Source organism: Pelodiscus sinensis, chromosome 1 (assembly GCF_049634645.1).
Source record: "Pelodiscus sinensis isolate JC-2024 chromosome 1, ASM4963464v1, whole genome shotgun sequence".
Taxonomy (NCBI): Eukaryota; Metazoa; Chordata; order Testudines; family Trionychidae; genus Pelodiscus; species Pelodiscus sinensis.
Genome location: NC_134711.1, coordinates 141225018 through 141239867, shown reverse-complemented (window position 1 = coordinate 141239867; position 14850 = coordinate 141225018). Strand labels below are relative to the sequence as shown.

At 43.5% G+C, this 14850-nt stretch overlaps 1 protein-coding gene across 2 annotated transcripts in view; it reads right to left on the bottom strand.

Annotated features, from left to right (window-relative positions):
• Positions 1–1916: 1916 nt before the first annotated feature.
• NAA50 (N-alpha-acetyltransferase 50, NatE catalytic subunit) overlaps positions 1917–14850 on the bottom strand; it is a 29452-nt gene continuing 16518 nt past the window's right edge. Inside the window, exons 2-5 of one of the 2 annotated variants that reach the window (XM_075904980.1) lie at positions 9702–9835; positions 8358–8477; positions 7107–7173; positions 1917–5704 (exon numbers count right to left, since the gene is read on the bottom strand). In XM_075904980.1, the coding sequence (XP_075761095.1) occupies positions 5524–5704; positions 7107–7173; positions 8358–8477; positions 9702–9835 (502 nt within the window). In that variant the 3' untranslated portion in view covers positions 1917–5523. Of the gene's footprint in view, positions 5705–7106; positions 7174–8357; positions 8478–9701; positions 9839–14850 lie in introns of both variants that reach the window. The other variant, XM_075904990.1, reaches the window with a different exon arrangement.

The window sequence follows — 14850 nt, the reverse complement described above, 5'->3', positions numbered from 1 at the left end:
TGTGGAAAGAGACATCCCCTACAGGACCTGGCACCATGCAGAGGTTCCACCTCTGATATGCAGAGAAAGGTGGTGGCATAGATCAAAAAGCAGCTGGCTGTAGCTCAGACTATAAGGTTGCTTCCCCACCTTTTAGATTCTCAGGCTATGAGCTACAGACTGTTCTTTCCCCACCTTTGAGATCCTGTATACTAGGTGTGGTCAAGTTTACGGACCCTCTGAGACATACAATAATCACACCACCTGGATCTCTGGCCCTATGATCTGTGGCAAGGCAGTGGGATGTGGGGCTTCTGCCCTGCAAAGGGAGAAGTACTCTGGCTGGGCTTCAACCCTGCTCCTGCTGCAGCCTTGAGTCATGGCAGGTCCCTCCCACCAGAGCTGAGGACCCGCCACAGTTCTCTGCCTTCCAGATGGAGTAGGGGGAGAGGTAACAGAGCTCAAAAAACCAAGGTTTGGTCACCCCTGTGTACAGTACACACATGTGCCTCCTGAGAGGCATCACGTGATTGCCCCCCATTCACAGTAGCATGCTAATACAGAAAAGACAGTATCTGATCTGTACAAGTTGGTTCTTGATGATACAGCACCACATCTTTCTATCCAGGCAGGGCTCTAGGTAAAAGGACCCAGTCAGCAATAAAGGGTGTGACAGCACAGAGATAGAGGCAGTCAACAGACAAGACCATAATTCACATTCTCCTGTGCTCTCCTAATTCCTATGGCTGACCATCTCATAGGTTACAGTCTAGGTGGATGGGCTGTAGTTTACAGCAAAATAATGTAGCTTCAGATGCCAGTTCCTTTCTTTTCATTTATTTTATGAAGTTGAGGCCTAAGATATATACCCCCTCAACTGTGCTATGTTTTGAATGACAGTGAGCAGCCACCCCTAGCTCCCTGCCTTCTTTCTGGACCTGGGTTAGCACAGCTAAGGAGCTGGAGGTGACATCAGCAGTTTGCAGCATATATTTGCCAACTTCTACAGCCGCTAGTGTGACCAGAGCTCTAAGCTCCAAATCTGATACAGCTTTAATACAAACTGTGCTCGAGTAGCTCAGCTACCACACTCGAATTGCTTACAGCAGCCTGGCATACCACACTAGAGAACCAGAAACAAAGACCAGTAATTGGGGAGCAGGTATTTTGTGAGATAACAGTGACTGTGAACAGAAGTCCCATGGTATAAATCAAGTATTGAATTTTTTCATTTAGAAAGTGGTAAAAAGATCTTTTGATAATAGTAAAACCTTCTGAACACTTTTCAAGCTTGGAAATTTAGGTTCATACTAACAGTTTTGGTTTGGCATTTTTCAGCAAAACAGTGTTTTATCAAAACACTGCCGACCAGTTCTAGCAACTAGATGAGGCATGAGGACTGTGACCTCTTCTTTGATATGTTGCCCTACTAAATCACCTTCAAGACAGATTCATAGTGCTCTCTGTATCCCAAGGCAACTTACTTCTACAAGTATAGAATACAGTTGCCAGCTCATATAGCATTTCTCACATGGTCTGCAATGGCTGGCAATCATTTTCCAGAAACAGCTCAGTGGTTTTTAATCTACAAAGCTTAACATATTTTGGGTTTATGCCCCTCTTCTTGTGCAATACTGCAGAAGATGATCAGCTGAAGTGTCCACAATTGCTCTTTCCCCACAAAAGGCAGGTGACTTCAGAGTGGCCCTTGATTTTGGGCATATCACTTCCCCAATAGTCACTTACACACAGCAACCACCACAATACCTGATCCATACCAGTTCATGCTGCTCAGCCTGTTGAAGATCAACAGGACAAGAAAACTGCAGGGCCTGTGAAGTACCTCATTAATCCCCCCCCCCCCACCTGATTTTAGACAGACCAAGGAGTGAGGGAAAACAAAGCTAAGTTGCAAGAAATGCACAACACAACTCATATATGACATAACTCCAATAGTGCACGTTTATTCTGAACAGTATTTAAAAGTTTTACTTTCAATAGTTTGAGAAAAACAAAACATGCTCCTGATGTACAAGGGCAATGATCTAGATTAAAAAATGGACTGTCTTATTTGGAAAGAATTTGATTACCCCCGCAATTTGAAAGTTGTAATATTAACGATGCATCTGTAAAGCTGCACAGTGCATCTGCACATTCAGGCAAAGTCCTAACTAAGAGACAGGGGCATTCTTAGCCATGTTCAGTATGAGGCAGTTGCAGATTCCAAAGAAACATCCAAGTTAGCATAGTTGCTGACCCTGGATCACAGCACAGGGGAGGAGACTATAACAATGGGTTTTTTTGGTTCAAATTTACTAGACATCACAGGGCACCATCAAGAATCAACAAAATATCACTTGTTTTAGCTGTAACAGCATGTCATGTTCAGTTGGCAGACTTAACTATTAACTGCACCATGTAAACCCAGCCCATTTGTGTATACAACACCCCCTCCCCAAGCTTTCCCTCCCCCATGAGGGACATCCTTCTGGGTATTTCTTTTCCCTTGCCCATATATTATAGTTTCCTGGTAGTGAATGTCTCTATGACAGACATTATCTTCAAGGTTCAACTGATGGATGATAAATTTTTATACAGTAGATAAAGAGCAACTCAGATGTACACAGCCTCCACCAGGATCAATTTGTTAATCACAAGTTTTTCCTGCAAGCTCTTCCATCCAGAAGAATAGTGCAGGTGATCATTTCATAGACACTCCTAACTTTAACAGTTGTGCATATGCTATTATTTTCAAGCTAATGGCAGGCCCTGCTGCAGTAACATTTGATGCAACAGAAATGTACTGCAAACTCATACTCAATACTATCCCAGTATGTCCTACTGCCAGCACTAAATTCTCCTCTCCATACCCAGCAGTCTGAGTACACCAAGATTAATACAACCATTTGGTAGTAAAAACTATTGCCCTTCATTTTTACATTTATGGGGTGCAGCTTTTGAAGAGGTTTTAGATTAACACTTGTGTGTGCTTAAGAATACAAAAAAACCGTTTTCCATGAGTAATAGTTTGAGAAAAGAAGCCTTGATTTCTGGTTTCTCTCCCTTCCACTTCCTATAAAATATGTAGTTAGAAGCTAGTGAGGCCAGTATGCTGTGGAATGGGAGTTCTAAGAATTATTTTGAGAGGTACATTCATAGAATGATGGCAGCCCAAAGCAAAAAGGGACAGGGACAAACCAAGCAAGTCCAGACACCAGACTCATTTATACTTTTGAAATCTGCAGGAAAACTGCCTGCAAAATTGATTTATGGAAGCCTACAACAACAGCAAATCTTAAAATGTTTACCCCATACTCATTTCCCCAACCCAAACACTTATCACTTAATTCTAGAAGAATCAAGAGCACTTGGCTTGGCACAAAAAACAGCTATGGTCTGAACTATAGCTGTGCTGCATGAACATTCTCCAATGCAATATTCTCTCCCTCCACGGATACCTTTTAGTTCTGTCTACACGTGTCCAAGATAACCATGTTGGCATCTGAGGAGCTAATTGTGCTTCAACATTATTCTTGCTAGAAAGGTGCTGAAACTGCCTCCCAAAGTCACTGCAGACAGGGCCTACCTAGGCTATAAAGTTTTTACAAAACGGGATAATATGTGGCCAAGGAAATACTGTCAGCACTTTTCTAGCTAGAATCCACTGGAGGGTGAGATGAACACTGTTCCCCTGGCCAGTACAGACAGGCTTTTACAAGCCAAACGGAGTTCTACCACCTAATATAAACCCAGAAACTGATGAGCAACTACACAGTTCAGGCTCATCAATGTATTCAAAAAGCTACACTTCAGTAACCTCTGTGCACCTCAGTGATGGTTCTGGGGTTGCCTATTTCTGATATCAGGCAACTAGTCTGCATAAGATGGAGGTGAGAGATCTTTTCCTGCCTTATTCTCAATTTTTCCCACACCTCCACCATCAAAATCCTTTGTTCCCAAGTCAGCCTCAGAGCAAGAGCACCTGCTCATCACAAGAAATATACTGCTATATGCACCATGGGTTGGAGGCTTTTGAAGCCAATGGGTTCAACAGGCAGCTGAATTTTAATGAAAACTAATGGCAAAGGAAAGCAGTTTAATCTCAGACTGGGTGATGGGGTAAGGAGGGTCAGTTTCAAGTCAGTGCATTTCCCAGAGCCTTGGAGGAATCTCTTAGGACAGGTTGGTATGTAACTGCTGGCAACAGTGTGTCCAAGGTAGCACTGAAACTCACGCAAATGAAGCATGAAAGGATGCAAAGCAGAGATCAGTAAAAAGTTTACTGTAATTTTTGTGTTACAGTATTAGGAAGAAGCCAGCAGCCAGCCTATTTTCCAAATCCCACAAAATATTCCAGTATGAACCGCTTTCTCTGGTGCTCCATGAAGCACTTCACAGAGAACTGCATCACTGGCAAGTTGGAGAAAAATCTTCAGAGTTTAAAGAACAGTTCTTAATACCTTCCTACCCACAGAGCATATAAAAATCAGCAAGTCAAGTGGAGCCCAAGCCATTTGAGAGATCCCTAGCAATACTATTTGATTAGAGTTAGGACTCTCAGTCTCACTGCCTGGTTCTTCCCCCCTTGCTCCAATCCCATGTTTCTTTGTTACCACAGGTTTGACGGCCCTAGCACCAAACAAACATGTGGGCACAGGCACTTGCCTTAGAACCGAAGTGGACATGATGCTTCCAAGTCCCTTCTCCCATTCCAGTAGTCTGGATGAAATCAACTGTCCCTTATGGACAGCTGAGTCCTGGAGAGTTTCACTTGCTCTTAAAACAAGGACCTCACCTCAGGATACATGTTTTTGCAAGGCTCGTCTTGCTAACATTAGATTTTGCTCTTAGCTTGGCAAGAGTCTGGTGGGGATGGGGTAGGATGAATGGTGATGGTAGCTGAAAAGGAAGAAACTAAAACCCATTCTGAATCCTTTCATAGGTCAATCAAGGAATGTAGCACCAGCTGGAGGGATAACTTTCAGCCCAGGCACAATAAATGTGCTGATAAACCAGCCTGCTCTGTTAGCAAGAGATGGATAAAAAGTCAAACAAAAATATTTGAAAAGATTAAACATGGGGGAGATTTGATGAAGAAGAGAGACAAGGGACAATAGAATTGCCAAAACAAAGTTCACACATATTTCAGGGGCTATAAAAACCAAACTGGTATTACAGAACTCAAAAAGGATAAGATATTGCTTTTCCTTTCATTACATAGATCTTTTTAGGCCATACCTATCAGTGTGAAAGCATGAGAGAAATCACTCTCTGAAGGAATCCTGACCTCAGGAAATCCTACCCAAACCCTCCACACCACAAAATAAGGAGATCTTTACACCACTTCCCATGTTGTTGAACAGAAAGGAGAGCGAAAAAACCCAAACATGATTGGACAATCCTTGGAAAAAAGCATTACATTTTGTTGAAGAGAAGGCAAGGAAAAAAAAAATGATGAAAAGAATGGGGGGAGGGAAATCAATGGGCCTCTCTTTCCTTATTTGGCGACAAGCAAGTGCAAGAAAGTGTTCATAGGGGTTTTGTTCAGTTGTCGGTCTTTTGCACATCTGCGTTCTGGCCAAGACAAAGGGCTTTGAGGTTTTTCTGCAGGACATGAGCATCTGCTGGCTCTATCCTCTTGTAATAGTTTTTCTTCGTCTCAATGATCTCAAAACCAAACTTTCTGTAGAAATCAATTGCTGACTCGTTGCTGATCTGGACATGTCTGGGGCACATAGAAAGATACAGGAAAAAAGACATCAACATTTTCTGTAGTATATAATGTAGTTTACACACCCAGGAAATTGTATACCAAGGGACACAGAATACGATTGAGGTATGGGAGGTAATGCTCTTGATAGAGCTAGGTATCATGCCGTAAGAGAGCACAGAATTGAGAATTAGGAACTGCTGACATCTAATCCTGTGCTAACACTGATTTTCTTTGTGAGTTTTGGTTAATCACCTCAGCTCTCTGTCTATTTCCTCATCTATAAAATAAATCTAGTACCTCTTGAGAGCATTGTTGTGTGGATCAACGTTTTTTTATACTGGGGACTGGCAAACCCATTCACAAAATTCTGGCACACTGTCAACATTTTATTTGTATATTCACTATGCCAATGAATATTCAAATATGCAAACAAACTGTCACTGGTCTGCCAAAAGTTTACAAATGGGTTTGCCAGTCTGTGCAATAAAGTTCCCCAGTCCGGTTCCCCCATGCCAACCCCCAGTCCCCAATATTAGCCCTGTCCCCAGTGCCAGCCCCACTCCCAGAGCTCCCATACCTGCCCTGCTCCCCTCACCTAGCCCTACTTCCCTGTGCAGTGGGAGGGCTGTGCAGAGTCCACAGCATGCCAGGCTCTGTTTGAGTGCCATGGCAGCCAGGCTCCAAATGGCATTTGGCTCCAGCTGAGCGCCGTGGCACCGGGACCCAGTTAAGCGCAGCTGCAGCACTTGGCCAGGGCCAAGCACTGTGTGGAGCCCAGCTGTGGCCCAGTGCCGTGTGGAGCTCTGCTGCCACAGTGCTCAGCACTTTACATGCTAAGTTTAACATTATCAACCTGCCTTAGAATGGAAGCAGCAGATATTTTATGAAATGTAACAATACAACCTAGTTTTACTGGAAACGCTACTGCAGTTTTATTCTGTAGCTTCCTTCAGTAACACACTCTGAACACTACAGCAAAATAAGCCTTATAAATGATAATCATCACTCCACAAGTGTTTCTGATGGTATTTACATGTGCCTTGACCCAATCCACACAGACAAGGCCAGACCTTTAGCTGTGGTTGGCACTTTGTGTTATAGCACCTGGAGACAGACCAACCCACTATGAGATATTAGCTTGTTAAATATGCCACACTCTAGGGTCTTCAACAGTCCTGAAGGCTAAAGATAATGTCAACTGCTCTGAAGAAGAGGATTGAAAGCACATTTTCTAGTGATCTGGTGTAATGTACATATGTGGACTGGGTATCATTAAAGACATTTACCACTTGTGATACTACAAATCCTATACTGAACTCTCTCCTCTACTTAGAGTAGGGAATACGGTACATCCTGCTTACTTCCCTGTGGAGCCTTTTGCTGTCCTAGGTTTGGAAGAGTGTCGTTTACTTACAGATAGATGTTGTCAAAAGTGCCATCTTTCTCACAGATGTTTAAGACGTGATTCAACATTTTAGTTCCTGCCAAGGAATAAAGAGACACTTAATCACTCCACATATGTGCAACCAAATAAGTTTAATTTTTGCAGTCAGCTCTGTAACTCTTCAATTCCCTGAGCAAGGAAGTGTTCCTTTTAGTGAGTTCATAGGACATATTACTAAGGCAAGTGCTAAAAGCATTGCTATTGTACTTTGAAATTGTAGTTCATTTTTAAACGTTATTTGGGGCTGCTGTGAACATTAAAGTTTATACAGTGTATATAAATGTAACTTAAAATTACATTGCCCAAATCCAAAGGCCTCAGGGAACCTTATATATTTGAGTCACAAGGAGGACTCTGTGCAAAAGATGACATTAAAAAGAAGAGAGAGCTCATGTTAGAAGATCAGCAAAGATACCTGGAACAGAAAAGACTGTCAAATATAATAGTCTCCACTTCTGTAAACCCCTTCATGAAAGATTTCAAACCATCTTACATATTTATGAATTAAGTCCCAACATCTGTTGATGGATTTTCCCCACAGGGGAACTGATGCAGCAAGTTTAAGCAAATGAAATTAAGGTAAATAAGGCAAATTTTAAACCTGTCTTCCCTTCTTTGTTCGCAAAGTCTGATTCTTTATAATTTCTTTTAAGAAAATGCCTTAATGTTTTTCAAACCATCAGAAAAACTTACAGTCTAGCAATCCTTATAAGTAATTGTGTGGTATCACTGACACAGATGAGAAGCAAGCTACAAGGGCCTTAAAGTGAACAAAGAATGTGATTATGTTTAAGTAATAGCATTGACAGTATTATCATTTACATTACCTGAGAAGCAGGTAGTAAATCCTTTTATACACCATGACATAGACAGGAAAATAGCAGCTCTCCTCAAAAATGGAGAGTTAAACTTATTATGATGGAAAACTAAGCTACATGGTGAATGAAAGGATTATTGCCCAGTAGGAAGAGCAGGGACTTAAGAGTCAGGAAACCTGGGTTATATTTCTACACGTACCACTGACATAGCACGTGACACTAAGGCAAGTCTTTTCACCACTCTTTGCTTTAGTATTTTTTAATATATTAAATTAAGGGAGAAATCTAATAAACCATTAAGTCCTGGCGTATCAAAGGAAATGAAATTTTGGAATGGTGTTCAGAAGGCTGCCTAGGACTCATGTTTCTCTGATGACACAGATCAAAATGCAGACAGTCTTACCTATTCCTAGCCTTCGGTATGGTGCCAGGCATCCAAGTGTCATGATATAAAGTCTCTTCTGGTTCTGAGAGTGATCCACTCTGCAGCACACTGCACCCACTGCAATATCATTGAAATATGCTGCCAGGGAGTGAAACAGTCACGTTTTTGGTCATTTAGAAATATCAAGTCTTATGACTATCCTAGACTCCATTTCTGTCTTCCTTCACTTCTTCACCTCCTCCCCCATCACCACTTTTTCTATATTATATTGCTACCTAAAAATACAATAAAACTTTAAATCCAATAAGTCATTTGGACATAGGAGCAATTAATTTTCCCCACACTGCTCCAAAAATATTCAGGTAAATATTATGTTTTAGCTGACATTTTCTGGGTGATGTCTGAACTGTGGTGCTCATGTCAAAATATTTGACTAATCAGAAGTCCAGCCTACGGATGTGAGAGATTAGTCGACTACCAGAGAAGCTTAAGCCAGTTCCCCACTCCCCCACCCCCCTCAGAGGCGCAGCAGGGCAAGGGAGGTTGCTCCAGCAGCAGCCTCTGTCTGCGGGGGTCCCAGCAGGAAGTCGGGAACCCCGCCCCCATCAGAGAGGAGCTGCTACCGGCTGGGCAGTCAGCCCCACTTAGTCCCATCTTGTGCTGAGACCAAACCCCACTCTGGCTCAGCAATTTAAAAGGCAAGTAGGAGCCAGGCTGCTCCCCCCATACCTCATACTGCATTTTAAATTGCAGAGCTCCAGCAGGGTTTGATCCCCAACCCAGCACAAGCAGGCACTGAGCCAGGCTGCCTGCCCACTTGGCTCCTGAACTTAGTGGGAGCCGGTCAGGCAGGCAGCCTGGCTCATCCCATGCTCATGCAGGGTCAGGGACCAAACCCAGCTGCGGCCTTGCAATTTAAAATGCAGTAGGAGCTGGGGGCAGCTGCCCGACTCCTACTACCTTTTAAATTGCAGAGATGTAGCGGGGTTTAGTCCCGTGAACAGGGCTGCCTTCCCTGATCGAGTAGTCCATAAAAATTCTATCGCCTACTCGATTACTAAAATAATCTAAATTTAACATCCATAGTCCAGCCAGTGAACACTTGGGGAGGAAGGGTGCATGAGTTTCCATATACATCTTCCTGAGCTTCCCCTGGTAATGGGCAGCACTCCTACACCCAAAGAAGGTCCTCTTTAGCTTATCGGTTCTTGAGGGTAGAGACTATGGTTTCTTGTGAGTCTCATACAACTAAGCATCTTTTCACTGCTTAACCGAACGGGAGAACCTACTGTTACAAATATCAAGAACAGAGGAGGGTAACACTTCCACCCACCCACCCCAAACTACTGACAAAAATGGTACCTAATTTGGCAAGTTCGCCAACTTCCAGCACATCCTTGTAGAACTTGTCATTGTAGCTGACAGGAAAAATGACCTGATTTAACCTCTTCAGCTGCTTAATGTTGTGTGGTGTCACATCTCCCAGCTCGATCCGGCTACTGGAACAAATCAAAACATGCTTAACACCTCTACAAACTCAAAATTTGTAAGTTCATCAAATATTTAAAAATCAGGTATTTTATTTATATGTAGAGGGCTAATTAGCTGAACAACTAATTCAATAGCTACCTGAATCATTGGTGTGAGGTCAACACGCACACACAGCTCCTACTCCCTCTTTTGCGGGTGGCTGCTTTAATACCAAGAAAAAGTCCCAATCAGTACCATAAATTCAGAAGATGCTAACGGTCTTGAAATGTTTATACTCAAAGCTGGCACTCCGCAAAACATTGTGTGTGGGGGGTTACGACAGCATTGGAGAAGAGAGAGCAAAAGGAGAATATGACAAGAGAACCTTAGAATATCCTTAAGAGACAAGTGGCACTAGCTTCCAAAACTTTTCCCTTACTTTCACCACAGATTCATTAAGATTGTCTCTGTGCCAGCTTCATGCTTGTCCCTCTCTTCATCATCTGTCCAATTTAAAGAATAAGCGCCTTTGTCAAGTCCAACCACAAACAAGGTAGCCCTGAGTTTGGGATTATTTTCAACAAAAGTTCTTAGGGGGTAAACTAAGAGAAGGCAAATTACCATATGAAAGGCAAGTCCTCCCTAGACTCTTTCCTAGAGTGTCTTGGAGGCTGCATAAAATATTGCTACTAGTACTTGAGTAAGATCTCTTCTAATATGGTGGTGAGCTACTGCCGGGAGGGAAAGGTCAGAGATTATGGTCAAAGTCACTCTTGTGTTAAATATGACAGGAGCAGTCAGAGTCATAGAGCTGGAAGAGACCTCACGAGGTCATCAAATCTAGCCCCCTATTCAAGGCAGAACCAATCCCAACTAAATCAACCCAGCCAGGGCTTTGTCAAGCCGAGACTTAAAACCTGTAGGGATGGAGATTCCACCACCTCCCTAGGGAACCCATTCCAGTGCTTCACCACCCCCCTAGTGAAATAGTTTTTCCTAATATCCAACCTAGACCTCCCCCACTGTAACTTGAGACTAATGCTCCTTGTTCTGCCAGCCATCACTACTGTGCACAGCCTCTCTCCATCCTCTTTAGAACCCCCCTTCAGGAAGGTGAAGGCTGCTATCAAATACCCCCTCACTGTTCTCGTCTGAAGACTAAACAAACCCAAATCCCTCAGTCTCTCCTCATAGGTCATGTGCTCTAGTCCCCTAATCATTTTGGTTGCCCTCCCCTGGACTCTCTCCAATGCGTACGCATCCTTTCTATAGTGGGGGGCCCAGAACTGCACACAATACACCAGATGTGGCCTCACTAGAGCCGAATAAAGGGGAATAATCACTTCTCTGGAGCTGCTGGCAATGTTCTTCCTAATGCAACCTGATACGCCATTAGCCTTCTTGGCTACAAAGGCACCCTGTTGACTCATATCCAGCTTCTCATCCACTGTAATCCCCGGGTCCTTTTCTGCAGAACTGCTATTTAGCCAGTCGGTCCCCAGCCAGTAATAATGCTTGGAATTCTTCCATCCCAAGTGCAGGACTCTACACTTGTCCTTGTTGAACCTCATCAGATTTCTTGTGGCCCAATCCTCTTATCTGTCTAGCTCCCTGCTCTCCAGCATATCTACCTCTTCCCCTAGTTTAGTGTAATCTGCAAACTTGCTGAGGGTGCAATCCATCCCCTCATTCAGGTCATTAATAAAGATACTGAACAAAACTAGCCCTAGAACCGATTGTTAGGGCACTCCGCTAGAAACCGACCGCCTGGGACTGTAATCTACAGCTTTTGAAAAAGCATCCTGATGAACAATACAAAGGAGAAAGAACATGCCCTTTCATAAACCGAGTACAGATTCTGGGTAGGAACATGAGGCATCCAGGGCAGCAATAAATGGGAACATAAACTGTACATTCCATTCCTGCCAATTTCTCTCCAAGCTATGGAGGGGGTTTAAAATAATGCTACAACAGCTTTAGCAAGGACTATCATGACATAAAAAACAACTGTTACAAGGGGACTTCACTATATAGTAGTGGTGTGAAAGTGTAAATGTGTAGACTAGGGGCCGCAGGCAGGCGGGTTGGAGACAGGCCCGCAACTACATTGGGAGGTGGCTGCTCTGGCATGCTGTAGGTTGCCGAATCCTGACACAGAGGCTTGTGTGCTGCTTAAAGTATCAAACTATGAGCCCGAGATCAGAGAACTCAGCAAGGCAAACCAAGGCCAAAGATCACACACTAAACGGTAAGATGCGCATCTTAATTGATTTATTAATGAAGCTACTGTAAGTAGGACTAGTATTGACTTGAAAAAGTATCACCAGCACACAGACACGTAAATAGAAGTGAGTAAGTTAAATCTTGGCACACCACTTCTGAAAGGTTGCTTACCCCTGGTGTACACGGTTAACTAGTGAGCCTGGGCTCATGGTTACATGCAGCCACCTCCCTGCATCAGAGGCAGCAGCACAGGGAGGCAAATTGGGGCCAATGCTCACAGGTGTAGTAAGATGAGGGCCTGAAGCAAAAGCCCATGTAGCAAAGGCCTGGTTTGAGGCCTGAGGCCTAGCTAACAAAGGACAAAACTTGGCTAATACTACACAAAGCTAAGCTGTGAGCAAGAGGCAGGCTCTGCTCACATAACTTGGCATGATCAGGGATGAGAGTGTAAAACACTAATTGGTAATATGCCCAGGTGTAGAACAGGAATTGGTACTGGGCATAAGTTGAAATCACATTCCAAAAGGATGGTACCACCAGCTCATTAAGCAAGACCTTGGTACCCACACTCCCCCCAGGTTCAGGAAAGGATCTAAAATGATAGCATGATAGATAACGATGATCTAATCAAACCACGAGGTATAGGGCGGATGTGTGGTATCTAAATAGCATCAGAGGATGGTAACTTGACAAAATCTGAGGGTGGCAATCTGATGTGAAACTTGTTTGCACCTGTATATAAAGTGTTGGGGGGGGGGGGGAGGGCAACAGTCTTTGATCGGGGAGCAGTGGGGATCTCCCACTGAGTCAGTCCATTGTTACAGGGTACATATGCACAGTGAATCAGTAGAGTCTACTGACAACTATTACTGTACTTCGCTTAACAATAAACCTGGCTGGGTGCCTTCTATCCTTGTCTGGTTTGTGTTCTTTGGGGGCTCTCTTGAAGTCTATGGTGTTAACTAATTGCGCAAGTAAGCAAGGCACACATCATTGAGCACACACTCAAGCAGCCTTCTGGTTAGCACCATCAAGGGAACCATAGACCTGTCTGGACAGCACAGCAGTAAATCCTGGCCTGAAAACATCAGGGAGCCAGCTTTTAAGTTGCCTTCTCCCCCTCCCTCTACGTGTACCCGCTGAATTTTTCCAGCAGTTACACATTTACCTAAATAAATACATTTTAACATCCCTACCATAGATAGGTTGATCTGCACTTGAAAGGGAATCCTCTGAGCTGGCATTCATGCTAAAATTCGACACTCTCCGCAGGGGGCTGAACAAAGACCCCAACTACCTTACCCATTGCAAAGATAGCTTCCCCAATTATCACCTCTAATACCATTAACTCACAGACATCTCCCCTTCCCCACCTCTAATATTAACTCACAGGCATTTACCCACCCCCCCCGCATCCCTCCTGTTCTGAAATGTGATTTGTCCTTTTCATGTGTGTTCATTTTTTTAAAATTGTATCCTTTGGTATATATGGTTGTGACTATTTTCTTCCACTATTTGATCTGAGGAAGTGGGTCTGGCCCACGAAAGCTCATCACCTAATAAACCATCTTGTTAATCTTTAAAGTGCTACATAGTCCTGTATTTTGTTTCAGCTACAGGAGACTAACACGGCTATATTTCTATCACTATTTTACAAATAAATAGACACATGACTGGCAAGGTTCAAGGTAAGTACACACCTCTAGAATTACTTTGTTTTTCTGTGCTTTATCTTTCGAAACAGCTAGAGGTGTTCATGAGGGTTTGGAAGGGAAAAAAAAAGGTATGTGATATATGTACAATCGAGTAAAACCAATTGTACCAATTTCTCTTAAAGAAGACACTAAGCTGTCTTCAATGACAAACCCCAATACGTGGGAGACAGTTTAATTCTGTTTTAGAAGATCAACTTCTTTAAGCACAAAATTTTGTAATCTCATTTAGCTGTATTTAAACAGTTTAGGTACAATATTCATCTTAATTATCAAGTCAACTACCACCAGCAATGAAGCAAAATGCAGGACTATGTAGCACTTTAAAGACTAACAAGATGGTTTATATGTTAGTCTTTAAAGTGCTACATAGTCCTGCATTTTGCTTCAGCTACACCAGACTAACATGGCTACATTTCTATTACTTTTCACCAGCAATGAAGTTAGAAAATAAAAACCTAATCATAGTATTATAATCTGAGAGAGCTACTGCAGACCTGAGGGCCACAAGAATAGAACCCCCAATATGTATTTTCATGCTGTGACGTAGTGGGGGGGAACTTGCTGGTTTCTATGGGTCTGTGGTAACCCCACTGGCTGCCGCCGGTACCACAGCCCAGAAGGACAGGGATGGGTCATTATGCAAAGGGATCTCTCAACAGGTCTGACCAGCTAACCCCCATGGAGAGGAATAAAGGCAGGTGAATGCTGCCCTGGCTGGGGGGAAGGGCTGGAGGAGAGTGAGTTAGTGTCTGTCTGGGCATGGAGGAAGCAGCCTCAGCAACAGGCTGGGGGGTTTAGAAGCCGAGACCCCTGCCCCATATCAAGGGGGGCTGAGGCATCCTAGGCCTGCCCTGTAACCTGATGACATCTGTGCTGTATACTGGAGAAGCAATAAACCACCTCTATTCTACTGGCTGGCGGAGTCTGTTTGTGCCATTTCGGGGGGGCAGGAGACGGGGGACCCCCCAATGCGCCGTCACACATGCACAGCACAAACACACTTTATAAAGTATGCATTATTTCTGTACAGCTATACTGTAGTATTCACATGGTCTGCAAGGCTGTTATTTCATTCTTAGATTCTAAGACTAACAATGAGTTTG